The 27,865-nt window shown below is 37.6% G+C and overlaps 1 protein-coding gene and 1 long non-coding RNA gene across 3 annotated transcripts; both read right to left on the bottom strand.

Moving 5' to 3' along the window:
* On the bottom strand, positions 1–22,926 carry FRG1 (FSHD region gene 1). Of its 2 annotated transcripts, XM_077772336.1 has the most exons (9): positions 22,400–22,921; positions 20,114–20,184; positions 13,385–13,510; positions 12,100–12,157; positions 10,568–10,682; positions 6,333–6,437; positions 1,898–1,989; positions 1,304–1,414; positions 1–111 (listed from the first exon to the last, which is right to left on the bottom strand). In XM_077772336.1, exons 1-9 carry the CDS (start codon positions 22,459–22,461, stop codon positions 75–77), a joined length of 777 nt encoding a protein of 258 aa, XP_077628462.1. In that variant the 5' UTR covers positions 22,462–22,921; the 3' UTR covers positions 1–74. The 2 variants fall into 2 exon arrangements, with proteins under 2 accessions (XP_077628462.1, XP_077628467.1); XM_077772341.1 differs by lacking the exon at positions 6,333–6,437 and having other exon boundaries at positions 22,400–22,926.
* Positions 22,927–23,231: 305 nt separating this feature from the next.
* LOC144239302 (uncharacterized) lies at positions 23,232–23,873 on the bottom strand. Its single transcript, XR_013337379.1, has 2 exons — positions 23,753–23,873; positions 23,232–23,673 (listed from the first exon to the last, which is right to left on the bottom strand). It is a non-coding gene; the product is annotated as an uncharacterized LOC144239302 (long non-coding RNA).
* Positions 23,874–27,865: the final 3,992 nt, after the last annotated feature.

Below are 27,865 nucleotides of genomic sequence, written 5' to 3'. Positions count from 1 at the left end.
TAAAAACACTTCCAATGATTATTTTATTCAGAAAAAAAACAAAAACAAATAGGAGACAGAAACAAAAATTCTGGTCATTTGCAGTATCTATCAGCCTTCAATTTGGCTCTCCTGTTTAAACACAAATGATAAAAATTATGTAAAACATGCCATATATAGTCAGCTACTAAATATATACTCAAACTCAAACTGTGTTCTCAATTTTGATTATTGTATCACCATCCCACTTACATTAAAATATTTTAATTAAAATTTAACTTTTCAATGGTAGTTTCATACTATACACATTCTGTTCTTATGAAAGTCTTTCCTAATCTTTAAGAAATGTTGCCTAAGAGCTTTTTCAATCCACAACAGAATTTTAATTGCCTCTGAATTTAAGCATGCCCTAAACTTCTACTTAACAGGGTGGCAATGTTCTATTTTCATTAGTGTAAAAGTTATTAGACACGGACCTTATTTCTTGTGTGTCCATATACTGATTTTTTTTTTTTTACATCCTTATTTCTTAAAACCACATACATGCTTTCTCAGCAGGAAAAATTCTTACGTCACTTACTAAATTCAGATAACAAAACAATCAACTTCGTTAACAGGAAATACATGATGAAGCATCATCTTTATAAAGTAATATAAAGAGATGTTTTAAGACGCATTTTGCAACACAAGACTTGAAGGAGTGGCAGATTACCACACTCTCTTTCAATCTGGCAGTTAATGTGATTTGTATTTCTAAAAGTACAGCCAACCCTCTCTACTCATTTTTTTTTAGTATTATAAATCTAGGACATTGCTTACCTAAAAAGGAATAGCAATAGATAAATATTAATAATATGCTTTGATAAATATCCTGTACACTTCTGAATTCAACTTGGTAAAAGTGCTTCAATTTCATTTACTTCACTTAGTAATTTTTAAATTGATCTATTTTTACCTCATTTTTAGGAACGTGTACTACCCTACTAGAAACCACTGAAGTTTGAAATTAAACTACTTCTTTATAGCCCTGGTTCTAATAGTTATAAAAAGATGATGATAAATAAATTCATGAAGGAGCTTCAGTCAAACCTGAATTTCTTACAACAAAATATTTAAGTTTTTGGAACCTGGCTATCTTTAGGTATTCTTTATTGGTGATCTTCTCCTAGACTTAGCATGTCCTTTTAAAGTAACATTACCATGTTCACAAATTAGAAGACAAAAACTTAAGAACTGTAGTAACTTCTGAGAAAGAACATTGGTTACACATATGCCATTTCTACTGAACCCTGAAAATGGCTGGAAATAAGTAAAAATACCCTACCTGTCCAGAAGTGTTTCATGCAAAAATCCATCCTTCCGGGCCTTTTTGAGAATTTTACTGTCTTCTTTACTTATTTTAAGTTTGTGGTCTTGGAAGCTTTGAAATTTCTTTCTGTTAAGACAATTCCTTTCTTGAAAATCCTCTCAAACTTTGATTATACGTGCTTACATATGAAATTACAAATATTTTTAAAGTCTTTCATTTATTTAAAAAAACTAAGTGTATTTCATCAGTAACATAGAGCTTCTCTGCTGCAGAGATGACCTCGGCGCTCCGCCCTGCAGGGGGCAGTGGCGTGAGCAGCAGCACAAGGCCTTCCTTCCACTGAGGGCCACTGGGGGTCCCTAGTGCTGGCTCTGAACGTCCGGTCGGCATCATATACTAATAAGCTACAGTCATTCTGTTAATGAACAGGGCGCACAGACTAACCCAAGTAACTTTAGCTTTGAAAGCCAGTGGGATAATTAGGAAAACTGAAGTTCTGAGAAAAAAGCAGCCTAGTTGTTGGTCTTAGAGTGTGTTATGCCTCTTGTCCTCCGGGCCTTGAGAAAGACCCGTCAAATCTATAAGGTCGAAAAGGAAAAGAATACATACACATAATTGATTTCACACTGTTTAACATTTCCTTTGTCTTCTTCTGGAATATCATCTTTTTTCTTAGTTTCTCTTTCAGCACAGGATCTAATCTGGACAAGGGAGAGAACACGACAGGTTATACATGAATCTTCCCATTTCCCACTTATTTCGTAAAAACCCTCTAGATGATTTATTTCTTATGTAAAAGAAGAAAACAATCAACTTAGGAATTAGATCCAGAAAAAGACAGGTTCTAGATATGTTTATATATATATACGATTTATATAAGTAATTGCTACTATAGGTTTCCCTAGAGCCCTTGCATCAAACACAGAGCAATTTATTTGGAAAAACATTTTATAGATCAAATCCTGCTGAGCAATTAGGCAATAATTTAATTTAATGGTGGATCAAAGTAAATATTCAAATTATTCTGTAAATAGTGTTTATAAGACTGAAAATTTAAGATTGTATTTTACTTTGCATAAGCTATTCCCAAAGCCATTAAAACTTTCAACATTACACAACTCATTTTTACCTAATTGGAATCTGTCCTTCTAAATCTTATGTCCTCATAAATTGTGACAGATATTTACTATCATGTGCCATAAACTGACACAGCAATTGGGGTCCATGGGGTGGTGACAGAAGTCAGGCCTGTGGAACTGGCAATTTGCAACTGGAAGGACCGGGATTCTATCTCCAAAGATTTACATTTCTGAAATGAGCTCTGTGGCTCAGAGCTCAATTCCTAGATTGCCTAGATAGTAGTGACCAGGGGCGCCTGGGTGGCTCCATCAGTTAAGCGTCCAACTTCGGCTCAGGTCATGATCTCACGGTTTGTGGGTTCGAGCCCTGCGTCCAGCTCTGTGCTGACAGCTCAGAGCCTGGAGCCTGCTTCAGATTCTGTGTCTCCCTCTGTCTCTGACCCTCCCCTGCTCACGCTGTCTCTCTCTCTCAGAAATAAATAAAACATTAAAAAAAAATTAAAAAAAAAAAAAAAGAAAGAAAGTAGTGACCAATAAGGCGTGCACCAATGCCACGTGTATGACAGGTTTGGTTAGTGGGGTCCTTACAGATATGGGGAGGTTACCGGCCAGGGCATGTGACAATACTACTTTCAGCAGAGGAGAATGTGCTCTGCTAGGTAAGGTTAGGCTACAAAGGTGGATGGATGATACGACTAGCAGAGCTTGCAAAGTAAAATGCAAGGTGGGAAGAGTTCTGGATTGTCACTGCTCAGATCTTCCAGGTACCTGACTAACCAGATGGACCAGGCAAATGTGACAGCTGCTGGGGTGCCTGGGTGGCTCCGTCGGTTAAGTGTCCAACTTTGGCTCAGGTCTTGCTCTCACAGATCGAAGTGAGCCCTGCACTGGGCTCTGTGCTGACAGCTCAGAGCCTGGAGCCTGCTTTGGATTCTGAACCCCCCAACCTCCCTCACACACACTCTCTCAAAAATAAACATTTAAAAAAATTAAAAATTTATAAGAAGTTGTAATTAATGATAAATACAGCATCGTATTGTTTTTTTCCATGAAGTGCAAAGTTACTGCATTTTATTTGCATCGTTTTTCTTCAAAAATCATACTGTTAGGTAAGTGAGAAATCCACCAGTATTTTTTCTCATGACCTATTTTCTGAGAGGTGGTATGGTATGGAATGTCAGTAGTTCCCAGTCAGTTGGGCCTGGGTACATATCCTGTCTCAAATGTAGCTAGCTGTGGGACTTTCCCCTCAGAGGCAAAGTTACTCGCTACCTCCAGGGAGCACTAGAAAGTTTCAAGACAAGGTAGGGGCGCTTGGGTGNCCCCCCCTCTCTCCCCTAAAAAAAAAAAAAAAAAAAAAAAAAAAAAAAAGATTCAAGACAAGGCATGTGCCACCTTCAGCAGAGTGCCTATGGCTACTTGCTTCTGCTTTGTTTTTCTTTTGTTTACATAACTAGAAAATGTAATGACTAACGCTTTTCATACACCTTGTAATTCTGCTTGTGGGAATGTGCCCTCAGATACACTTGCACAACTACAGAAGGATGAATATTCAGTTATGTGTTACAGCACTGTGTGTAAGGGCAAAAGACAGGAAGGCACCTAAAATTTGCATTTATAAGGAACTGATTAAATACACTGTGGTACATCTCTAAAATGGAGTATCATGTAGCTCTTAAAAAAAAAAACAAGAGAAGGGGCATCTAAGTGTCCGACTTCGGCTCAGGTCATGATCTACGTTTGTGAGTTTGAGCCCCACTTCAGGCTCTGTGCTGACAGCCTGGAGCTGCTTTAGATTCTGTGTCTCTCTCTCTCTCTGATCCTCCCCTGCATACACTCTGTCTCCCAAAAATAATAAAATTAATTAATTTTAAAAAAAGCAAGAGAAAATTTTTTACATAATGATAAGGGAAATTTTCCAAGTACAATGTTAAGGAAAAAAAAAAATCAAGTTCTAAACGAGTGTGTACTGGAGGGTAACTTTAGTGTAAAATTATAAACATATCCATATTTTTATAAACTCTGGAAGGCTACAGAAGGATGGTGGTGATGTGTTAGTATGTTTGTATTTTAAAAATTTTGAACCATGTGAATATATCTATTTAAAAATTAAATTTTAGGGGCGCCTGGGTGGCTTAGTCGGTTAAGCGTCCGACTTTCGCTTAGGTCATGATCTCGCAGTTCGTGGGTTCGGGCCCCGCATCGGGCTCTGTGCTGACTGCCAGCTCGGAGCCTGGAGCCTGTTTCGGAGTCTGTGACTCCCTCTCTCTCTGACCCTCTCCTGCTCACGCTGTCTCTCTCTCTCCTAGAAATAAATAAAACATTAAAAAAATTAAAAAAAAAAAAATTAAATTTTAGGGGCCCCTGAGTGGCTCAGTCGGTTAAGTGTCCGACTTTTGCTCAGGTCATGATCTCNCCCTCCCCCCCCCAAAAAAAAAAAAAAAAAAAAAAAAAAAAAAAAAAGATTCAAGACAAGGCATGTGCCACCTTCAGCAGAGTGCCTATGGCTACTTGCTTCTGCTTTGTTTTTCTTTTGTTTACATAACTAGAAAATGTAATGACTAACGCTTTTCATACACCTTGTAATTCTGCTTGTGGGAATGTGCCCTCAGATACACTTGCACAACTACAGAAGGATGAATATTCAGTTATGTGTTACAGCACTGTGTGTAAGGGCAAAAGACAGGAAGGCACCTAAAATTTGCATTTATAAGGAACTGATTAAATACACTGTGGTACATCTCTAAAATGGAGTATCATGTAGCTCTTAAAAAAAAAAACAAGAGAAGGGGCATCTAAGTGTCCGACTTCGGCTCAGGTCATGATCTACGTTTGTGAGTTTGAGCCCCACTTCAGGCTCTGTGCTGACAGCCTGGAGCTGCTTTAGATTCTGTGTCTCTCTCTCTCTCTGATCCTCCCCTGCATACACTCTGTCTCCCAAAAATAATAAAATTAATTAATTTTAAAAAAAGCAAGAGAAAATTTTTTACATAATGATAAGGGAAATTTTCCAAGTACAATGTTAAGGAAAAAAAAAAATCAAGTTCTAAACGAGTGTGTACTGGAGGGTAACTTTAGTGTAAAATTATAAACATATCCATATTTTTATAAACTCTGGAAGGCTACAGAAGGATGGTGGTGATGTGTTAGTATGTTTGTATTTTAAAAATTTTGAACCATGTGAATATATCTATTTAAAAATTAAATTTTAGGGGCGCCTGGGTGGCTTAGTCGGTTAAGCGTCCGACTTTCGCTTAGGTCATGATCTCGCAGTTCGTGGGTTCGGGCCCCGCATCGGGCTCTGTGCTGACTGCCAGCTCGGAGCCTGGAGCCTGTTTCGGAGTCTGTGACTCCCTCTCTCTCTGACCCTCTCCTGCTCACGCTGTCTCTCTCTCTCCTAGAAATAAATAAAACATTAAAAAAATTAAAAAAAAAAAAATTAAATTTTAGGGGCCCCTGAGTGGCTCAGTCGGTTAAGTGTCCGACTTTTGCTCAGGTCATGATCTCATAGTTCGTGGGATCAAGCCCCACATTGAGCTCTGTGCTGACAGCTCAGAGCCTGGTGTGTGCTTCAGATTCTATGTCTGTCTCTCTCTCTCTCTCCCTCCCCCACTCATGCTCTGTCTCTCTCTGTCTCAGTAATAAACAAACAGGAAAAAAAATTTTTAAATAATAAAAAATAAAAAATTAAATTTTAAAATGCAGGGTTTAAAAAGAAAATATAGGCTTACGAAGCATGTGGCCATTTACTAAGACATGGGGGTAAGATACAGAGTAATTTTTCTATCACATGGGACAAACAAGCCACCAGTTATGGGATTTATAATTAAAAATAAAGGTTATTTGGATCATAGTATAAAAAACTATGCATTATACCTTTAAAGTGATAGTAAATGACTACTCAACATTTTAAAGGGATACATCATATATGTGACATGTATTAATGTATAAAAAGTCATGATTACCTTTATCATTTCTTCTTCTCCTGCTGTTTTACTTTTCGCTTCTATATCGCCTGCCTCATTGCATCTAATAAAGCAGCTATTTGAGGCCAACAGAGCCATTTTCCCCTATGTAAAACAAAACAAGAAAAAAGTCACAAGAAAACTTACAAAACAATTCTTAGCCTTGAGAATGACATTAATTCCTCCTCTTACCCCCAAGTCTAAAAGTAATCAGTAAAACTGAAACCAGTAAAACTGGGAGAAAACACAGAAAATGAAAAGACATACAGAAAAGAAAACCAAAATCATCTATAATCTTACTACCCAAAGATAACCACAATAAATATTTTTAGTATAATCTGTTAATACGATGAAATAGAATTGTTTCCTTTGCCCTCAAAGATGTATTGAGAATATAACTGATTTAGTTCAGGTTGAAAAGTAGTTTTTAAAACAATAAAAATTATATAATTCACACTAATTTACTCAAATAGTACTGTTTTAAGTAAAATTTTCTTCATAATTAGAAAATATAAAGAAAAATAAATGCTAACTTTTGGTTCCCTTTGAATTTACTGCTCAGAATGTTAAGAATCAAAGTCTGAGGGACTTTATGTGGACAGAAATATTCATACTGTTTTTATTTTTCTTAATGTTTATTTTTGAGAGAGAGAGGGAGAGAGAGAGAGTGCATGAGTGGGGAAGGGGCAGAGAGAGGAGGGGACAGAGGATCTGAAGTGGGCATCCTCTGAAGTGGGCTCCGTGCCGACAACCCCATGCGGGGCTCAAATACATGAACTGCAAGATCATAACCTGAACCGAAGTTTCCGGTTGGCCGCTCAACAACTGAGCCACTCACGTGCCCCTTCCTACTTTTTTCAGTTGTTTAACCCCTGTGTTAAACTTATTCTAAAAGGTAAAACTTGAAAATGAATTTTCTCGTTTATCTACATTTAGATTTAATTAAATTTCCTTAAATATAAGGCTTAATTATGACTTAAACAAAACCTTAAGCATAGGACAAAATACAATCATTACAAAATGTATTAGTAACTTTTATCATACCCAGTAACAAAAGGACTAATAACAATGGATGTGACTGATTTCTTATAAAGGTGGCCAGGGCTGGGCTTCCTACCATCTGGACACTGGGGGAGCTGGGTATGGCTGTATCGTCCATTGTTAATTTAAACCTGTAATTTAAAGCTGAATCCCTCTTAGCAATCAAGTTTTCCTTGCTCCATCAGGAACTTTCATGTGTCTTTTTCATTTAAATTTTTAAAAGTGTCTTTCCCCAAAACAAAGTGCAAGGAACTTCCCTAACATTCTGTATGAGTGGTAGTATCTGGCTTATCATCATGGTGGCCTGATGATATACTGGCCTTTTCTGTTGATATAATTTTTATTAGAAGTACCTCATCATGTTAGTAGGATCACCTAGAAGGGGCTGCATGAAATCAATTTAGTGGGTCCTGCCCGTATTAAAAAAAAAAAAAAAGACACATAAAAAGAGGTACAACTGTAAAACTCCCTTGAGCCAAAAGGTGAGGGGCTTGCANCCCCCCCCCCCACACCTCTAACCGCAAAATTCTTGCTTCTGTACACCGGCTTCGCCCCCACTCCCTATATAAACCCTGAGCTATGGCTCGATGGCGCGCTCTTCCGAGGACTCTTTGGGTGCTTGGGAGGGGCCGTCAGGCCGGACTAAAATAAACCTGAATAACCAACTCCTTTTGTGTTTGTGGGCTTTGTCCTCGGTGAGTCTCCTTTGGAAAAGGTGGTCTAACACAACAGACTAGAAAATATTGAAGTGCACAACACAAAGATTAAATAGGTATTAAGTACAGTGTGTGTACTGGGCTGCAATGTAAAAATGTTTTTCTCACTGGACTGAGGTCATAAAAAGTTTGAAAGTTGCTGACGCAGAGATTTTATCCTAGGAGATGAGGGAATGAGTCTAAATAATTCTCTCTTTTGGGGGGATGTATGGCATGTGGAAAACACCGTGAGATCCTATTCTGAATTCGTTATTGTCTATTCCCACTGGTGCTATGCAGTTACCAAACTCCTCTTCCACCCATCCTTCCTGTTCTTGACACAGTATCCCCTCCTACCTCTGTATGGAGCTAAATACATAGAGCTGTAGAGAGCTCTGTACAGACCTTGATATAGTATCTCCTTTCGCTCAGAGACTGTTTAGCTCTGGTATATTTTTGTTCAATCCTTTCTGCTTACACAAATAGAAAAAGGAACCTATATGTTAGGGTTTTTTTTTTTTTGAACTTAAGTATTCTGAAATAAACAGACACTTAATAAAACATCCATCCATTGCTAAGTGCCTATTTACTAAGATCAATAGAAATTAATGTATTATCTTCATCCTTCTTTTGTACTAAAACTATCTTTTGGTACACTATTTGCTTTTGAGTTTTACCATGAACTCAAATGTTTACAGACTAATTTGATTTTAGTGAGCCATTATCACTATTTACTATTTAATGCACAGAATGTCACAAGTTGGCCATAAGCTTGCTCCGCTGTTCTCTTACCAGTCTCTAATGTTTGGATCTTTAATGAAAAATAAGAACTGAATCGAGGCACCAACGGTATACAGAAATGATGGTGGGCAAAAATATTATTGGTATTTTCATTGCACTATTCCCCCCCACCCAGCTTTATTGAGATATAACTGACAAAATCACTGTGTAAGTTTAAGGCATACAGCGTAATGGTTTGACTTACGCATGTTGTGAAATGGTTACTTCAATAAGTTTAAGTAATCACTTAAACTTCCTGCAGTTACAATAAAAAGCAAGCATAAAATGGAAAAAAAAAATTTGTTTCCGTTACAATGAGAACTCAGGATTTATTTTCTTAACTTACCAGTACATCACACAGCAGGGTCAGCTGTGGTCCTCATGCTCCACATTGTATCCCTGGCACTTATTTACCTTGTAACTGTAAGTCTGTGCCTTTTGGCCACATTCCTCCTCTAATTCTTGCTCCCAACACCCTCACTTTGGCAACCACAAGTCTGATATCTTTTTCTGAGTTTAAGTTAGTTATTAAATAAGATCCCACATATAAAGGAGAGCTTACAGTTATCTTTCTCTGACTTATGTCACTCAGCATAATGTCCTCAAGGTCCACCCATGCTGTTGCACACAAGATTTACTCATCTTTCATGCCCGAATACTATTCCACTGTGTGTGTGTGTGTATCTATAGATATAGATATATCTATATATATCTATATCTATATGTATCCATATATATGTATAGATACACACACACACACACACACACACACACACACACAAACACACACAACTTCTTTATCCTTTCGTCTGTCAGTGGATGCTTAGCTTGTCTCCATACCTTGATCTTGTAAACAGTACCACTATGAACACGGGGGTGCAGATATCTTTTCATGTTAGTGAAATCTTTTTGTTTCCTTTGGATATATTCTTAGATGTGGGACTGCTGCACAGAGGTTCCCTTTTATTCACATCCTCAAGAGCATTTATTTCTCGTCTTTTTGAAGATGGCCATTCTAACCGGCATGAAGTGACATCTTACTGTGCATTTGGTTTGCATTTCCCTGACAACTAGTGATGCTGAGCATCTTTTCATGTACCTGTTGGCCTTTCGTATATCTTTTTTTTTTTAATTTTTTGTTTTATTTATTTCTGAGAGAGAGACAGACAGCATGAGCAGGGGAGGGTCAGAGAGGGAGACACAGAATCTGAAAAAGGCTCCAGGCTCTGAGCTAGCTGTCAGCACAGAGCCCGACGTGGGGCTTGAACCCACGAACCATGAGATCATGACCTGAGCCGAAGTCAGACGCTTAACCGACTGCGCCACCCAGGCACCCCTCATATATCTTTTCTTGGGAGGGGGGGACATCTAGTCAGGTTTTTTGCCCATTTTTTAGTTGGGTTATTTGGGTTTTGTTGCTATTGAGTTACAGCAGTTCTTTAAATATTTTGGATATCAACCCCTTATCAGAAATCTAGTTTGCAAATATTTTTTTCACATTTCTTAGGTTGTCTTTTCACTTTGTTATTTCTTTTGCTGTGTTGCACTAAATTTTGACATCTTTTTAAGGTTGTAAGTTCATATTGGTTTTCTCCAATTTAATGTATTCTATTATTAAACTCTGTTTTTTGTTTTTAAGAATCTATACTCTCATTGACTGTTAAGGACTGTATCTTACCTTGACAAGAAGCTTTTTTTATAAACAACAATAGCACTTACATCTTGAAAGACTGGTTCCCATTGTTCTCTTGGTCCGATTGCATCCGAACGCCCCACAACAAGTCCATCTGAATTAATACCAAGGTATTTTCCATAGCCAGATTTCAGGGCAATTCTTTAGATTAACAACAACAAAAAAAATGTTACAAACTGAGAGAAAGAAAATTAAATATGGAACATAAAAATAATGTGGGTGTGGATAATAAAAATCCAGACTAGCCACAGCCCAAATTTTCAAAAGCATATGTCTAGTGACGACCATATTGGAAAGTGTAGTTCTCTCTCCATAATTTTATATTCTACTTATAAAGCTTCTATTGCATGCTGTCAAATTGTTTCCCAGAAAAAAAAATTCTATCAGCTTAACATTCTCACCTCAAAACAGGAGAGTACTATTTTACCACAGTATTTTTAATATTATAATTTAAAAAAATTTGGAATATCAGATACAGGAAAAAAGTGTCATATTTTATATTTTAATCACTGTAAGTGACATTTGTATTTCTTTTCCTTTCCCTTTAAATTTTCATCTTTTTCTTCATTTTTCTAGTGGGGTCTTATTTTTTTTTCCTAGTATTATGAGTCCTATATACACATGTAAAGAATAAAAATTCATTGCTTGTTAAGGTTGTTGCACATATTTTCCTCATTTGCCTATTTTATGCTTTTTTTTCCAATTGTAAAGAAGTTAGTGTTTATTGATTGCTATTCTGCTGCTTTTATTCTCCCACCATACTTATTTGCCACTTAAAGAAGGTATAGAAGTAATAATCTTAATGTGAGTTTTTCAAAGCAAAAAATAGGATTTCTAACTTTTTAGCTTACCAATCCCTTATGGTGCCAAGAAATTGTTTTTATATTCACTTATAGTTAATGACAATATAATACAAATGATTATCACACTGATGCAGCTAATTATTAGAATACTGAAATTCCATTTCTGTGTATACTACCCAAAGTATCATTCTGTACTTTGGCACTATGAAAATATAAGGTCAGCTTATGAAATGACTGTGAAAATAGTAAATATTCTCTTGGTCTTTGTGACTATGTAACATTCTCTACTGGTTTTAATAATGTTCCTTTCTCCTATCTTCTTGTTTATCTCTTGCCTTCTGACCAGTGAGTTTACATATCACAGCAGCACCAGACCCCACTGTGTCTTACATCTGTTTTCTTTACGTGATCTTTCTTCTAACCTACATCTTATTTGGTATGTGACAGTATTAATCCTAATTTTTTCCTAGTCTAGATTATATACTGCTAGGAATCATCTATGCTTTTATTCGGAGTTTTAATTCTCTTTCAAAGACACAGTTACTGCAAATGAAATTTAATAATACCTAAATATGGGATATATATTGTATTTTTAAAATGTCACAAATACACTTTCAAAAAGATTGTTTTGCTTTTTACCTCAAAATTACTCTGTGGAATTCAGTTGGCTTAATTAATTCGCTACACACTGGGGATTTTCCGTGAATAAATTTAAATTTAAAAAATTAAAGGTTACTAATTATAGTTCAACATACCTGGAATCAGACAATTTGACAGCTGTAAACTGCTCTGGAGGACTAGGGCCCTCATCAACTATGGGGAAAAAAGCATTTTGAAATAAATTTGACATTTGTTACAAATATACATGTAAAGAGATCCTTCTGCTTTAAAGTAGTTTTCTTTTAAAATTAAAATAAGAATATTGTGATATTTTAATATATTATTCAAATTCAAAGTATCAAGATCTACCTTAGCTTCTTATAACTACAGCGTTAGTTTTACACACTTAATAGGGAGGTCAGCATGATGCTTAATCAGTCACTTTTAAGATATTTTTGTTTTGGGGGCATCTGGGTGGCTCAATGGGTTAAGTGTCCCAACTTCAGTTCAGGTCATGATCTCATGGTTCATGGGTTTAAGCCCCACATTGGGCTCTGTGCTGACAGCTCAGAGCCTGGATGGAGCCTGCTTCTGATTCTGTGTCTCCTTCTCTCTCTGCTCCTCCCCTGCTTGTACTCTCTGTCTCTCTCAAGAATAAATTAATAAACATTAAAAAAAAAGTTTTTTTCTTTTTGTGTTTTAAAATGCACTTGATACAGGGGCACCTGGGTGGCACAGTCAGTTAAGTGTCTGGCTCTTGATCTCGGTTAAGGTCATGATCTTGCAGTTTGTGAGTTCAAGTCCCACATCAGGCGTGGATGATGCAGAGCCTGTCTCTCCTCTCTGTCTCGCCCCTGCTTGTGCACATCCTCTCTCTAAATAAATAAATAAATAAGCTTTAAAAATATATATATAAAATGCACTCCATACATAGACAAATAAACCCTTAGTATTTAAAAAACTAAATGCTTTAACTTATCTAAGGGATGGACATTCACACCAAAAGATGCCGCTTTTTATCTTCAGTTACTTCCTATCTCATTAGTTCTTATTCCAGTCGTCTAGAAGGAATAATGAAACTTCAAGTTGTCAATCATGCTCTGGGTTAGTTTTGGCTAAAGGTCTAAAGAATAAAGCAATTAAAGCTTTGACTCAACCAGGATTTCCTTTCAATTTCAATTATTTATGTTGTTTTCGATTTCCATAAATACTCTTCTGGAACCATATAGAATGTTTATAAATGCTTATAACTGAAAAAGAAGGATCTGCCAAAAAGTGGTAAACATTAAGGAAGGAAAAAAGGCGAAGAGTCAAATGCAATGGATTTGTTCCTTTGAATTATACTGGAGATCAGTTGGAATTTGGCCAAACTGAATGAATGTTATAAAATATATACTGTCAGTGGTCTTTTCCCTTTCATTGCTTCTACTAGACACAAACCTTCTTTATGTGGAGCTCCCAGTGTAAAAAGTCCATTGTCAAGTGCATGTATGTAGGTTCCTTTATCCATTTCAATTGCTATGGTTCCTGAAATTTCACCAAAGTTTGTAACTGTCCACCAGATTCCTAAAAAGTAAAACGAGTATTTTAAATTTGTTAGATCTGATACAGGGTTATTTGTTGTTCCTGTTGTTATAAGTTATTCTTTTAAAACTTTTTACTTTGCAGTTGTAAGAAATAAGACAGAGCAATCTCTAAACCCTTTACTCACTTCTCCCAGTGGTAACATCTTGCATGACTATAGTACAGTATCAAAACCAGATTACCCTTTATACAAACCATGAGCCTTATTCAGATTTCATTAGTTTTACATACACTCATTTGTGTGTTTATATATAGGTGTATAGATGTGACTACCACAATCAAGACATTTTTTAAAAACACAGACTAGCAGAGCACGTGAAGGCACAAAATGATAGAGAACAGTCTCTCTCATTCCATCCCCAGCCATCCAGGATTACTTTTCAGAGGCAATGACTATTACAACCTGTTTCTTAGTTATCCCTCCAGAAAGACTTCCCAGCACAGTATTTTTAAAATTTTTTTCATGTTTTTATTTAAATTCCAGTTAGTTAACATACAGTGTAATATTCGTTTCAGGTGTATAATTTAGTGATTCATCACTTACATACAACACCCACTGCCCATGACAACAAGTGCCCTCCTTAATACCTGTCACCAGGCCCCCACCCACCTCCCTTTCAGCAACACTCAGTTTGTCCTCTATAGTTAAGAGTCTGCTTTCTGGCTTGTCCCTCTCTCTTTTTTTTTCCCCTATGTTCACCTGTTTTGTTTCTTAAATTCCACAAAGGAGTGAAATCATATGGTATCTGTCTTTCTCTGACTTATTAGGCTTAATGCAATACTCTTTAGCTCCATCTATGTCATTGCAAATGGCAAGATTTCATTCTTTCTTATGGTCTAACCGTATTCTTAACCAAGATTTTAGATAAACAAAATGAACAGAAGCTATATATACTATGTATACAAATAGAAATGGGTTTCTTTTTTTATTCATTTTTAAATTCAAGTATAATTAATATCCAGTGTTACATTAGTCACATACGTACACTATAATTAATTCTATACATTTCTCAGGGCTCATCAAGATAAGTACTATTTAAAAAAAATTTTTTTTTAATGTTTATTTATTTTGAGAGACAGAGTACAAATGGGGGAGGAGCAGAGAGAAAGAGCGGCAGAGAATCTGAAGCAGGCTCCACACTGTCAGCACAGAGCCCAATGCAGAGCTCAAATTCACAAACTATGAGATCACAACTTGAGCCAAAATCAAGAATGGGACACTCAACCGAATGAACCACCGAAGTGCCCCAAGGAATTCTAATTCTCTTTCACCTATTCCCCTATCCATGCTGCACATAAATGCAATCCCTATCAAAATAACAATATTTTTCACAGAATCAGAATAATCCTAAAATTTGTGTGGAACCACAAAAGATCCCAAATAGCCCAAGCAATCTTGAAAAAGAAGAACAAGTCTGGAGGTATTACAATCTCAGATTTCAAGATAAACTACAAAGCTGTAGTAATAAAAACATGGTACCGGGATCAAAACAGACACATACATCAACGGAACAAAATAGAGAGTCCAGAAATAAGCCACACTTTTGGTAAATTAATTTATGACAAAGGAGGCAAGAATATAGAATGGGGAAAAGATAATCTTCAACAAATGGTGCTGGGGAAACCGGACCACTTTCTTATACCATATCCAAAAATAAACTCAAAATAAAGACCTAACTGTGAGACCTGAACCCATAAAATTCCTACAAAAAACATAGGCAGTATCCATCCTTCCTGATTCTTTGACATCAGTCATAGATACATTTTTCTAGATGTGTCTCCTCTGGCAAAGGAAATAATAGTATAATTAAACTATTGAGACTATACCGAAACGAAAAGCTTTTGCACAGTGTGAAGGAAACCATCAACTAAACAAAAAGGCAACCTACTGAATGGGAGAAGTTAGTTGCAAATGATACATCCAATGGGGGTTAATATGCAACTTATATAAAGAACATACACAACTCAACACCAAACCCCACCCCCAAAATAATCCAATTAAAAAATAGGCAGAGGACCTGAAAAGAAAAATTTCCAAGTAAGACACACAGATGGCTAACAGACACACAGAAAATGTTTAATGGCACAAATCATCAGGGAAATGCAAATTAAAACCACAATGAGATAAGACCTTAACACCTGTTAGAATGGCTAAACTAAAAAAGACAAGAAATAACAAGTGTTGACAAAGATGTGGACAAAAATGAACTCTTGCGCACTGTTGGTGGGAATGTGAAGTGGGACAGCCACTGTGGAAAACAGTATGGCATTTCCTCAAAAAATAAAAAATACAATTACCATATGATACAGGAATTCCACTGCTGGGTATTCACTCAAAGAAAACAAAAACACTAATTCAGAAAGGTAATGCATTCTTATGTTTATCATATGAGCTTTGTTTTTGGGCTCTTTGCTCTTTCGCTCTTAGCTCTTTCTGTTCTCTTGATCTAGGTATTGTTTTTATGCTAATACCAAACTGTTTTGATCAGGATAGCTTTGTAATATAGTTTGAAATCAGAAAGTATGGTACCTCTAGCCTTATTCTTTCTCTAAATTGTAGGCTATCTGGGGTCTTTGTGGTCTCAAACAAATTTTTAGATTGTTTATTCATTATTTGTGAAAAATGCCACTGGAGATTTGATAAGGATTGCACTGAATCTGTAGATTGCTTTAGGGTAGTATGTGGATATTTTAATAATTTAATTCTTCTGCTCCATGAGCATGGAATCTTTCCATTTGTATATCCTCTTCAATTTCTTTTATCAGCGTCCCAGTTTTCAATGTATGGGTCTTTCACATACTTGGTTAAATGTATACTTAGGTATTTTATTCTTTTTGGTGTAATTGTTAATGGGATTATTTTAATTTCTCTTTCTGGTAATTCATTATTAATATACAGAAATGCAACAGATTTCTGTATGTTGAGTTTGTATCCTGCAACTTCATTGAAGTCATTTATTAATTCTAACAGTTTTTTTGTAGAGTCTTTAGGGTTTTCTATAGGTAAGATCATATCATCTGCCTATAGTGACAGTTTTATTTCTTCCTTTCTGAACTAGATGTTTCTTTCTTTCTTTTTTCTTTTTTTGCCTTCTTGCTTTGGCTAGGATTTCCAATACTGTGTTGAATAAAAGTGGCAAGAGTAGGTACCCTCGACTTGTTCCTGATCTTAGAGGAAAAGCTTTCACATTTTCACTGTTGAGTATGAAACTAAATTGTACTTAGCTAAAAGAGAAATGTGTCAGTCATTAATAAGATATTAGATGACACTAAGGAATTTCTTGCTAATTCTGTTAGGTCTAATGATGACATATTCTTATGTATTAAAAAACGGTGTAAAACAGAAGAGACAGACTGACTTTATAAGCAATATACATTTACGTATACATGAGTAGAATGACATAATATTTGTGTTTCCTTTTAAAATTCTCCTGGCTGGCTTAGTCAGTTGGAATTTCAGCTCAGGTCATGATCTCATGGTTCATGAGATGGAGCCTCACATCAGGCTCCATGCTGATGGTACAGAGCCTGCCTGGGATTCTCTCTCTCCCTCTCTCTGCCCTTCCTACTGCTCATGTGTTTTCTCTCTCTCTCTCTCAAAATAAATAAATAAAACTTTTTAAAAAATAAAATAAAATACAGTAAAAATTCTCCAGAAAGAAGTGTGTATAGGATATCATTTCAGAGTGGGAACGTACGTAAATTAAACAAGACTGTCAAAATAATGATCATTACTAATTCTGGGGGTATGGGCACATGGGAAATTCATTGTATTTTTCTTGCTACTTATGTATTAGTTTGAAAATTTCCATAAAAAAGTTTTTAAAAATTGAATTTATTACATTACACAAGATTTCTTATTCATCTAAACAGGGAAGGCTTTTTATAACCAATAAAAAATTAGTAAAATTTTCACTTATATGAAGTTGGACTTCACCTAATATCATATATACAAACTAATTCAAAATGGATCAAAGACCTAAATTTATGAGCTAAAACTATAAAACTCTTAAAAGAAAATATATGGTAGAAGTCTCATGATATTAGACTTGGAAATCATTTCTTTGATAGGACACCAAAGGCACAAACAAAAGAAAAATGAGACAAATTAGATTCATCGAAATGGAAATCTTTTGTGCATCACAGGACATTATCAACTGAGTGAAAAGACAACCCACAGAACAAGAGAAAATATTTGTAAATCACGTATCTGTTAAAGGATTAACATCCAGAATATATAAAGAACTTAAGACTGTTCAAAAAATGGGCAAAGGACTTGAATAGATATTTCTCCAAAGACAATATACAAATGACCAATGAGCACATGAAAAATGTTTAATATTGCTAACCATTAGGGAAATGGAAACTGAAACCATAATGAGATACCATTTCATACCTATCAGGATGGATATTATCATGGAACCAGAAATAAGAAGTGTTGGTGAGGATATGGAGAAATGGGAACCCCCATGCACTCTGTTGGTGGGAATGTAAAATGGTACAACCACTATGCAAAAGAGTACAGAGTTTCCTCAAAAAATATAGAATGATCATAAGAGCCAACAATTCCACTTCCAGGTATATGCCCGAAAGAACTGCAAGCAAAACTCTGAAGAGAGATCTGTACAGCCATATTGATAGCAGAATTATTCATAAGAGGCAAAAGTGGAAGCAACCCATGTGTCCGTTGAAAGATGGATGATAAACGAAATGAGGTCTATATGCACAATGAAGTATTACTCAGTCTTTAAAAAGAAGGAAATTCTGACACACGCTACAGCGTGGATGAACTCTGAAGACATCACCTGATTTCAAAACATTATGAAGTGACAGTAATCAAGACAAATGGATCAGTAGAATTAGAGACAAATCAATGGAACAGGGTCCAGAGATATGTCAACACATATAAAATCCATCGATTTTTGACAAATACATCAAAGCAGTTTACTGGAGAAAGGAAAGTGTTCAACAGTGGTGCTGGGACAACTGGGTATCAATAGGAAAAACTGGAAAAAAACCCCTCTGGGGCATGTTGGCAACTCAGTCGGTTAAGCGTCCAACTCTTGATTTTGGCTCAGGTCACGATCTCATGGTTTGTGAATTCAAGCCCCGTGTTTGGCAATGTGCTGACAGCGTGGAGTCTACTTAGGATTCTCTTTCTCTTCCTATCTCTCTGCACACCCCTTTAAATAAATAAACATGCAACATAAAGAACCTGGACTCCTCACACCATACCAAAAATTAATTTGAAATGGATCACAGATCTAATGTAAAAGCTAAAACTAGGAAGGTTCTTAAAGAAAATGTGGAAAAATTTCTTCATGACCTTGGGGTAAGCGATAATTTCTTAGACTGAGGATATAAGGTAGTAGCTATAGTAGAGAAAGAGAGTAGTAAAGTTGTATAAAAGCTAAAAACTTCTATACACATGTATCAAATCATGTTGTACACCTAACACTTAATAAAATGTTACATGTGAATTTTATTACAGTTGAAACAATTTTCATACTTTTGCTTTTAGAAAAATTCCATTTCAGCAAATTAAAAGTCAAACCACAGATTGGGAGCAAAGACTGATAAACAGAACTGTGTTACTTCTTGGTGAGAGTATAAAATGGTGCAGCCACTTTCTAAAATTCTTGGTGGTTCTTATACAGTTAAATATTCATCTATCTTCTGACATACCAAGTTCCATGTCTAGATATCCAGACAAGATATTTACCCTATTTTCAGAACTGTTCATTTGCTTATTTCAAAAAAAAAAAAGAGAAATTTTCTAGGTTATTAGCTTTATACCATTTCCTATAAAATGTAAGGGAAATTTATGAAATTTCAAAATCAACGGGCCAAGTTTTAAAAGAGGAAAAAAATTGCCTTAAAGTATAGATGTGGAAAGGATAGAAGGACTAAACAGAAACCAGGCTGGTTAAATGTGTTTGGGTCAGTTTATCTCTGGTACCATTTACAGGCTACCGTGATGCTCTGTGTTGTTCAATTAAGAATTTCATTCATTTCACGGTATACAAAGTAATCATTTTTACTGTGTATTATTTTTACTGTTCCTCTAGGGACATGCATATCACTGGCTTCTACAATTAAAATGCATACATGTTCAAAGAAAATAATTTGTGAAATATATCTGATTAGATAATATTTATCTATATCAGGTCTTTAAAATTATGTTCAGAATCTCTAGGCCATTGTGGTATGATGGTATCTTTTAAATCAGAGAGCTATGTTTCCTCTCTCTGTGCCTTGTTCTGATGATGAAAAAGAAAAGGCATTAGTGACATCTACTGTAGTAGACAATAAAAGAAATGCACAACTATAAATAATATTGAACACTTTAAGAAAATATTTTTAAAGGCATCTCAACCTGTGTTAACTTTTCGCATAATAAAGTATAGAAAACTGGGGCACCTGGGTGTCTCAGTCAGTTAAGCATCTGACTCTTGATTTTGGCTCAGGTCATGATCTCACAGTTCGTGGTATCAAGCCCACGGATTCTCTCTCTGCCCCTCCCCTGCTCGTGCCCTCTCTCTCTCACATTCTCTCTCTCAAAAAACAAAAAAACCAAAAACTTACCAACAATATCAAGTTGAGTTTCTTCATCTTCTTCTCTTTTTCTCTTCTTCTCTTTGCTCTTTTTCTTCTTACTGCAGGAGATAATTCATATAGATGAGTTTAGATGTTATATATATAGATGATTTGATGTTAAATATCACAAAATGCAAACTTAGAGGAATCTTTTAAGCTGTACATAGATTTATGAGTTATTGATTTACAGTTGTCTACACCGATATACCTTCTTACTTCTAATCCTGAGAACTTACTTCTGATCCTGTATGTATTGTGTTACAGTTAAGAGAACAGACTCTGGAGCCAAACTGCCTTTTTAATCCTGATATTGTCATTTCTGAGCTCTCTCACTTTAGGAAAACTACTTTATCTCTTGTCAGTTTCTCACCTATAAGATGAGGATAATAATTTAACTGCTCTTAAGGTTACTGTGATGACAGTTAACATGTACCTTCATATATTGCTGGTGAAAATGTAAAATGGTATATAGCCGCTTTAGCAAATAGTTTGGGGTTCTTCAAAACCTTAAATACAAAGTTACCATATGACCTAACAATTTCCTCCTGGGTATATACCTAAAAGTGAAAACACATGTCCACATAAAAATTTTACGACAATATTCATAGCAGCATTATTCATAATAGCCAATAAGGGGAAACAACCCAATGTCCATCAACTCATGAATGGAGAAACAAAATGTGTTATATCTATACAGTGCAATGTTATTCAGCCATAAAAATAAGAGTACTGATACATGCCACAATGGGGATGAAGCCAGATACAAAAGGCTGCATATTGCAGGAGTCTGTTTATGTGAGGTGTTCAGAACAGACAAACTGATACAGACAGAAAGCAGATGAGTAGTCACCAGGGATTAGGGGAAGAGTGAAATGGAGAGTAACTAGTGATTATGGGGTTTCCTGCCAAGATGATGACAATGTTCTGCAGCTTGAGAGTGCTGAACTTCGCGAACACACTAAAAAGTCACAAAACTGTACTTTAAAATGTGAATTTTATGGTATATGTATTATATCTCAGTAATAAAAAAATACAGGGGTGGTTCAAAAAAAAGTTATATGCACAGTGCTTTTAAAAACTTTTTTTAATGTTTTATTTATTTCTGAGAGAAAGAGAGAGAGAGACAGACAGACAGACAGCATGAGCAGGGGAGGGTCAGAGAGAGAGGGAGACACAGAATCTGAAACAGGCTCCAGGCTCTAAGCTAGCTGCCGGTACAGAACTTGATGCGGGGCTGGAACCCACAAACCGTGAGATCATGACCGGAGCTGAAGTCGGAGGCCCAACCTACTGAGCCACCCAGGCGCCCCTATATGCATAGATATTGGCACACAGCGCTGTATGTGTGTTAATTACAGTGGAGTTGTGATCACTGTAAGACACACTTGCTTGTATTTTCATCACAAGGTAAGCTTTCCGAAGTTAACTCTACCCTCTCTCCTGTGAATGCAGACACGTTTCAGATTTACTCAGGATAAATTCTTTGTGATTCCAGACATGGAAGCAGAGTTCCCAAGGGCAGCGGCTGCAGCTCGCTGCTTGACACTTTCTTTCATCTTACCTACAAGTACCAAAAACCATCACCGAGACAGGATGAAATGCTTAGCTTGCATGAAAAATCAACCCTGAGTACATTTGCCAGTTAAGAGAGAGCTGGAGGCAGGAGTGGGCAGACACCTTTTTGTAAAAATCTAATCATTATAAATCACTACAACCTTCTCCTTGCATTTGGCTCTACGTACTGTGTATGTTATCCGATCTAATCCTCATAATAATCCTTTTAAAGTACCGTTAATATTTCTTAATCAACGAGTAAATGGAAGCTCAAGGATATTGCCGCAAATCGCAAAACTGGTGGGAGTCGAGATGGGAGTCCATATCCCTCTCAAAACCCACATCTGCATATTGTATTAAAAATTACTTAAGAATCTTTGGGGGGGGCGGGAGACAGGGGGGAAAATAATGATCCCTAATAAAGGAAGTTATTGTTCTGGCCTATGTCATCAGACTATGGCAGACCCTCCATTAGGAGGTCTGGAGGGGGGCCTTATCATGGACCCCAACTCGTGGCTCCTGGGCTACTGGTCTCGCTCTCCTGTCTCCCCCCTTTTGAAGGCGACAGTCAGGGCGCGCGTCTCTGGCAGCGACGGTCCAGGTGCCAGGAACTGAGTCGTAGCATCAGTCCTCGCGGGATCAGACAGGTTTCGGCGAGACTCTCTGGCGGGGGGTGGAGGGGAGGGGACGCACACAGTCCCGCACAAACTCTGGCCTTACCTCTTAGCCTTGGTTCCCTTGAGCACGAGTTTGGTGGACTTCACATACGAGTATTCGGCCATGGTTCCGGGGTTACTGTATAAAGAGGTAAGAGCGAGCTAAGGGCAAAATACCTTCCCCGGAGTAGGAACGCGCGAGAGAGCCCCAACAACAGAAACAGAGGGTAGGCTCCCCCAAAAGCGCACGTAGCCGCGGGAGTGGACCCCTTAGGAGTCCTCGGTGTTTTCCACCCGACCACGGAATTCTACTTCCTGTTTACTGTCTGGGACTACGGCAACAGCAGAGGGCCGAAATACGTCAGGGTTCCTTTGCTCTGTCGTGAGCCCGGAAAAGTTCCGGCTTCCCGAAGTGAGGACACCTGCAGAGAGCGCCCTCTGGTGGACACAGGGGGTCTAGTAGCTGCGGTTGGCCCCGCGAGGCACTCTAGAGGTTTCCTCCTGCTAGGCTTCCTGGGAAGGCGACAGTTTTTTGGGTAACCGGGTGAAATGACTCAATCAGAGCTCCTGGTCCCACCAGCTATGAACTGGGCCTGACCACCCGGCGCGGCCGAATNTGGCAGTCAGCACAGAGCCCGACGCGGGGCTCGAACCCACGCACCGCGAGATCACGACCCAAGCGAAAGTCGGACGCTTAACCGACTAAGCCACCCAGGGGCCCCTTACCCAGCCATTTCAATTCCATAAACCCTCTTTGTATTAACTAGGGAGGCTTGAGAATTGTACAGGAAACAACAAGGGAGTAAAGTAAAAGATAGTAAAGCTCATAGATTTGGGCCACAGATTTCACACGCGCTGTAGGAATGTGGGTGGAGGTGGACGTTGGAAACTGACAATCAGAGGAGTCTTTCTGTGCAGGCGGGGTCTTGAGAGAGGCTTTCACGGTGGCTGCCACTATTTCTCCGTCCTGCTCCAATCTCTTCGACAGTTTTATAGTCCACCTCGCTGACTCCATTTTCTCCCCCTTCCAAGCCGTGTCTTATAATGCTTCCCGAATGCTCTTTCTAGAGGAAAAACCTGCTTAGTCTCCTATCTGAGGCAGCCGATTATTTTCGGGAGGGAAAATCCGGGATCACTCGATAAACTGTTGACAATCTCGCCTCTTTTCCCACCACGGAACCTTCTGCCACCTTAGTTCAGGTCACACCAAGTCCTTGGAAATATCTGAATGCTCCGTGTTTACTTTCGTTGCTTGGAATGCTGCCCTTTCCTCTTTCCCACGGTCTTCGCTAGGCCTTGTTTTTCAGCCTTTAAGACAAACTCAGGCGTCATTTGTTCCTGTGAAAAGTAAGAAAGAGAAACCTCACTAAAATGGAGGAAGGAGGAGAAAAGAGCAAGTTAGAAGCGGGAGCCTTACCACTCAGCTTCAATTACAGGAAGGATTGTCGATTAAAAACCCCAAAAGGAGAACCCGTAGCAGGAAAGGTCACCAATTACAGGCCCCGGCAAGGGAAAGATGTGCTTTGCATCTCCTACGGGATATCACTGCCCCTGCAACTCAGCCCGTTCCAAACCGTCATTACCCAGACTTCTGCTTGTTTCCATTGCACTTTTGTTGAGAACAACGCCTCCCAGCTTCCTCCTCCTTCTGCACAAAATAATGTTCCTCTTCATTGCTTGTTGGACTTGCCCATGGTTTTGCCATAGCTTGTGTGTCCCAAATTGCAATTCTGTTATTCTTGAAAAAATCCATTTTTATTTTCCAGGCTAGCACTCCAAAAGCCCGTCTCTGAATGACCTCCTGCATTTCTCATTCTGTAGCCAGTTGTGTGCTCTTTCAGGGCAGAAACCTAAGTAGCTTATCCATCTTTGTTTCACCTATACGCCTCCCTAAGCCTACTTCAGAGTAGACCCTACGTAAGTGTCTGTTAACATGTTAAGATTTTGAAGCCTGAAGTTTAGCTGTGGGATAATGAAGACAGTGGAGCTTTTAGGAGTTAGGCTTGACTACATAGGAGGGGTTGTGGTAGAAAAACAGAAGGAAGAAAGTTCGATGGGTAAAGAATAACATATCACGGAGGCCACTGGAGGTCTATTCCTTATTTATATATCAGCCATCCGTGCAAAGACATTGTGTGATAAGACAATACAAAAGATGCTCCGACTCCAGGCCTGATCTTTTTTTTTTAATTTTTTAATGTGTTATTTATTTCTGAGAGAGAGAGAGAGAGGCAGTGTGAGCAGGGGAGGATCAGAGAGAGGGAGACAAAGATTCCGAAACAGGCTCCAGGCTCTGAGCTAGCTGTCAGCACAGAGCCCGACGCGGGGCTCGAACCCATGAACCGTGAGATCATGACCTGAGCCAAAGTCAGAGCTCAACCAACTGAGCCACCCAGGTGCCCCTGATCTTTTTTAATTTTTTCTAAGTCAAATCTATAATTTTGTATCTTGTAGCTTGTAATGTTTGGTTAGTTGAATTCCATAATAAAATTATTGGCTAGTAACAGATTACCTAAACAGTGTATCTATAAAAATTCATAATTAAATACTATTTACCATTCAATTATTTATATCAATAAATAGTGATAATCTCAAGTTAACAAAATTATCTCGATCTACCTAAATGTGATAAACGATTCTTATTGAGTTACTGAATTTCAATATGCCAGAAACTACTTTCCATGAAAAAATTATTAAAGATAATTAATAACTAGATTAAATATCAACATTCTTATGGATTATCACAGTCTATGTGATGTATCTAAGTATGTATAATTCATACTTGATTTTTAAAAATTTAGGGGCGCCTGGGTGGCTTAGTCGGTTAANTGTTTCAGAGTCTGTGATTCCTTCTCTCTCTGACCCTCCCCTGCTCACGCTGTCTCTCTCTCTCTCTCTCCTAGAAATAAATAAAAATATTTAAAAAAAAAATTTAAATCCAAGTTAGTAAACATATAGTGTAATAATGGTTCTAGGAATAGAATTTAATTATTCATCATATATATATAACCCTTAGTACTCACCCCAGCAAGTGCCCTCCTGAATGCCCATCACCCTTTTAGCCCATCCATCCACCCAAAACACCTCCAGCAACCCTCAGTTTGTTCACTGTATTTAAGAGGCTCTTATTGTTTGCCTTACACTATGTTTTTATCTTATTTTTATCTTATTTTTCCTTCCCTTCCCCTCTATTCATCTGTTTTGTTTCTTAAATTCCACCTGTGAGTGAAAACATCTGATATTTATCTTTCTTTGATTGGCTTATTTTGCTTAGCATAATATGTTCTAGTTCTATCCACATTGTTGCAAGTGGCAAGATTTCAATCTTTTTGATCACCGAATAATATTCCATCACATATATACACCACGTGTTCTTTATCCATTCATCAGCCGATGGACATTTGGGATTTTTCCATAATTTGGCTGTTATTGATAGTGCTGCTATAAACATTGGGGGGTGGGCATGGGCCCCTTTGAATCAGCATTTTTGTATCCTTTGGGTAAATACCTAATAGTGCAATTGCTGGGTCATAAGGTAGCTCTATTTTAATGTTTTGGGGAAACTCCAAGCTGTTTTCCAGAGTAGCGGCACCAGTTTGCATTCCCCTCTTCATTCCCACGGGCAGTGCAAAGTGTTCCCTTTACTCTGCCTACTCACCAACATTTGTTGTTTTGTGAGTTGTTAATTTTAGCCATTCTGACAGGTGTGAGGTGGTATCTCATGATGGTTTTGATTTGTATTATCCTGATGATGAGTGATGTTGAGCATCTTTTCTTGTGTGTGTTAGCCATATGGATGTCTTCTTTGGGACAGCATCTGTTCATGCCTTTTGCTCGTTTCTTCACCGGATTATTTGTGTTTTGTGTTATGAGTTTGATAAGTTCCTTACTAAGTCTTTACCTGATATGTCATTTGAAAATATCTTCTCCCATTCCATCCATTGCCTTTTAGTTTTGTTGATTCTCTCCTTTGCTGTGCAGAAGCTTTTTATCTTGATGAGGTCCCAATAGTTCATGTTTGCTTTTGTTTCCCTTGCTCCAGAGATATGCCTAGTATGTGGCTGAGGTCAAAGACGTTGTTGCCCACTATCTTCTCTAGGATTTTGATGACTTCCTGTCTTACATCTAGGTCTTTCATTCTTTTTGAGTTTATTTTTGTGTATGGTGTAAGAAAGTGGGCCAGGTTCATTCTTCTGCATGTCACTGCCCAGTTTTCTCAGCACTATTTGCTGAAAAGACCATCTTTTTTCCATTGGATATTCTTTCCTGCTTTGTTGAAGATTAAATTGGCCATACATTTGTGGGTCCATTTTTGGGTTCTCTAGTCTGTTCCATTGATCTATGTGTCTGCTTTTTTCTTTCTTTGTTTGTTTTTAAATTTATTTATTTGTTTTGAGAGAGAGAGGGAGAGGCAAAGAGAGAGAGAGGGAGATAGAGACTCCCAAAGGCCTCGTGCTCTCAGCATGGAGCCTGATGTGGGGCTCGAACTCAGGAACCGTGAAATCATGACCTGAGTTGAAATCAAATGTTAGATGGTTAACTGATTGAGCCAGCCAGGCATCCCTACATGTCTGTTTTTGTGCCAGTACCAGACTGTCTTGATGACTACAGCTTTGTAATACATCTTGAAGTGCAGAATTGTGATGCCTCCAGGTTTGGTTTTCTTTTTCAACACTACTTTGGCTAATTGGGATTCTTTCCTGGATCTCATACTAATTTTAGAATTGTTTGTTCTAGCTCTGGGAAGAATGTTGATGTCATTTTGATAGGGAATGCATTGAATGTGTAGATTGCTTTGGGTAGTATAGACATTTTAACAATGTTTGTTCTTCCAATCCATGAACATGGAATGTTTCTCCATTTCTTTGTGTCTTCTTCAATTTGTTTCATAAGTTTTCTATAGTTTTCGGCATACAGATCTTTTACTTCTTTGGTTAGGTTTATTCCTAGGTAGTGTATGGTTTTTGGTCTAATTGTAAATGGGATTGATTCCTTGATTTCTCTTTATGCTGCTTCATTGTTGTTGTATAGAAATGCAACTGATTTCTGTACATTGATTTTATGTCCTGAGACTTTGCTGAATTCATGTATCAGTTCTATCAGGTTTTTGGTGGAATCTTTTGGGTTTTCCATGTAGAGTATCATGTTGTTTGCAAAGAGTGAAAGTATGACTTCTTCCCTGCCAGTTTGCGTACCTTTTATTTCTTTGTGTTGTCTGATTGCTGAGGCTAGGACTTCCAGTACTATGCTGAACAACAGTGGTGACAGGGAATATCTCTGTCATCTTCCTGTCCTTATGGGGAAAGCTCTCAGTTTTTCCCCATTGAGGATGATATTAGCTGTGGGCCTTTCATATATGGCCTTTATGATGTTGAGGTATGTTCCTTCTATCCTTATTTTCTTGAAGGCTTTTTATCAAGAAAGGATGCTGTATTTTGTCAAATGCTTTTTCTTCATCTATTGAGAGGATCCTGTGGTTCTTATGCTTTCATTTATTAATGTGCTATATCACGGTGATTGATCTGCAGAT

The sequence above is a fragment of the Crocuta crocuta genome, unplaced genomic scaffold, assembly GCF_008692635.1.
Source record: "Crocuta crocuta isolate KB4526 unplaced genomic scaffold, BGI_CrCroc_1.0 scaffold140, whole genome shotgun sequence".
In the NCBI taxonomy this organism is placed as follows: Eukaryota; Metazoa; Chordata; class Mammalia; order Carnivora; family Hyaenidae; genus Crocuta; species Crocuta crocuta.
This window is presented reverse-complemented; position numbering and strand designations above follow the sequence as displayed.

Bases quoted from the DNA above. Each gene is read 5' to 3' on its own strand.
- FRG1 (XM_077772336.1), bottom strand. From the start codon at position 22,461: ATGGCCGAATACTCGTATGTGAAGTCCACCAAACTCGTGCTCAAGGGA. The intron at 1,990-6,332 runs GTAATCATGACT...TCCCTTGTCCAG, and splicing joins GAGAAGAAGAAATGATAAAG to ATTAGATCCTGTGCTGAAAG. The intron at 1,415-1,897 runs GTATGTATTCTT...TTGTCTTAACAG, and splicing joins CAGTGTGAAATCAATTATGT to AAAGAAATTTCAAAGCTTCC.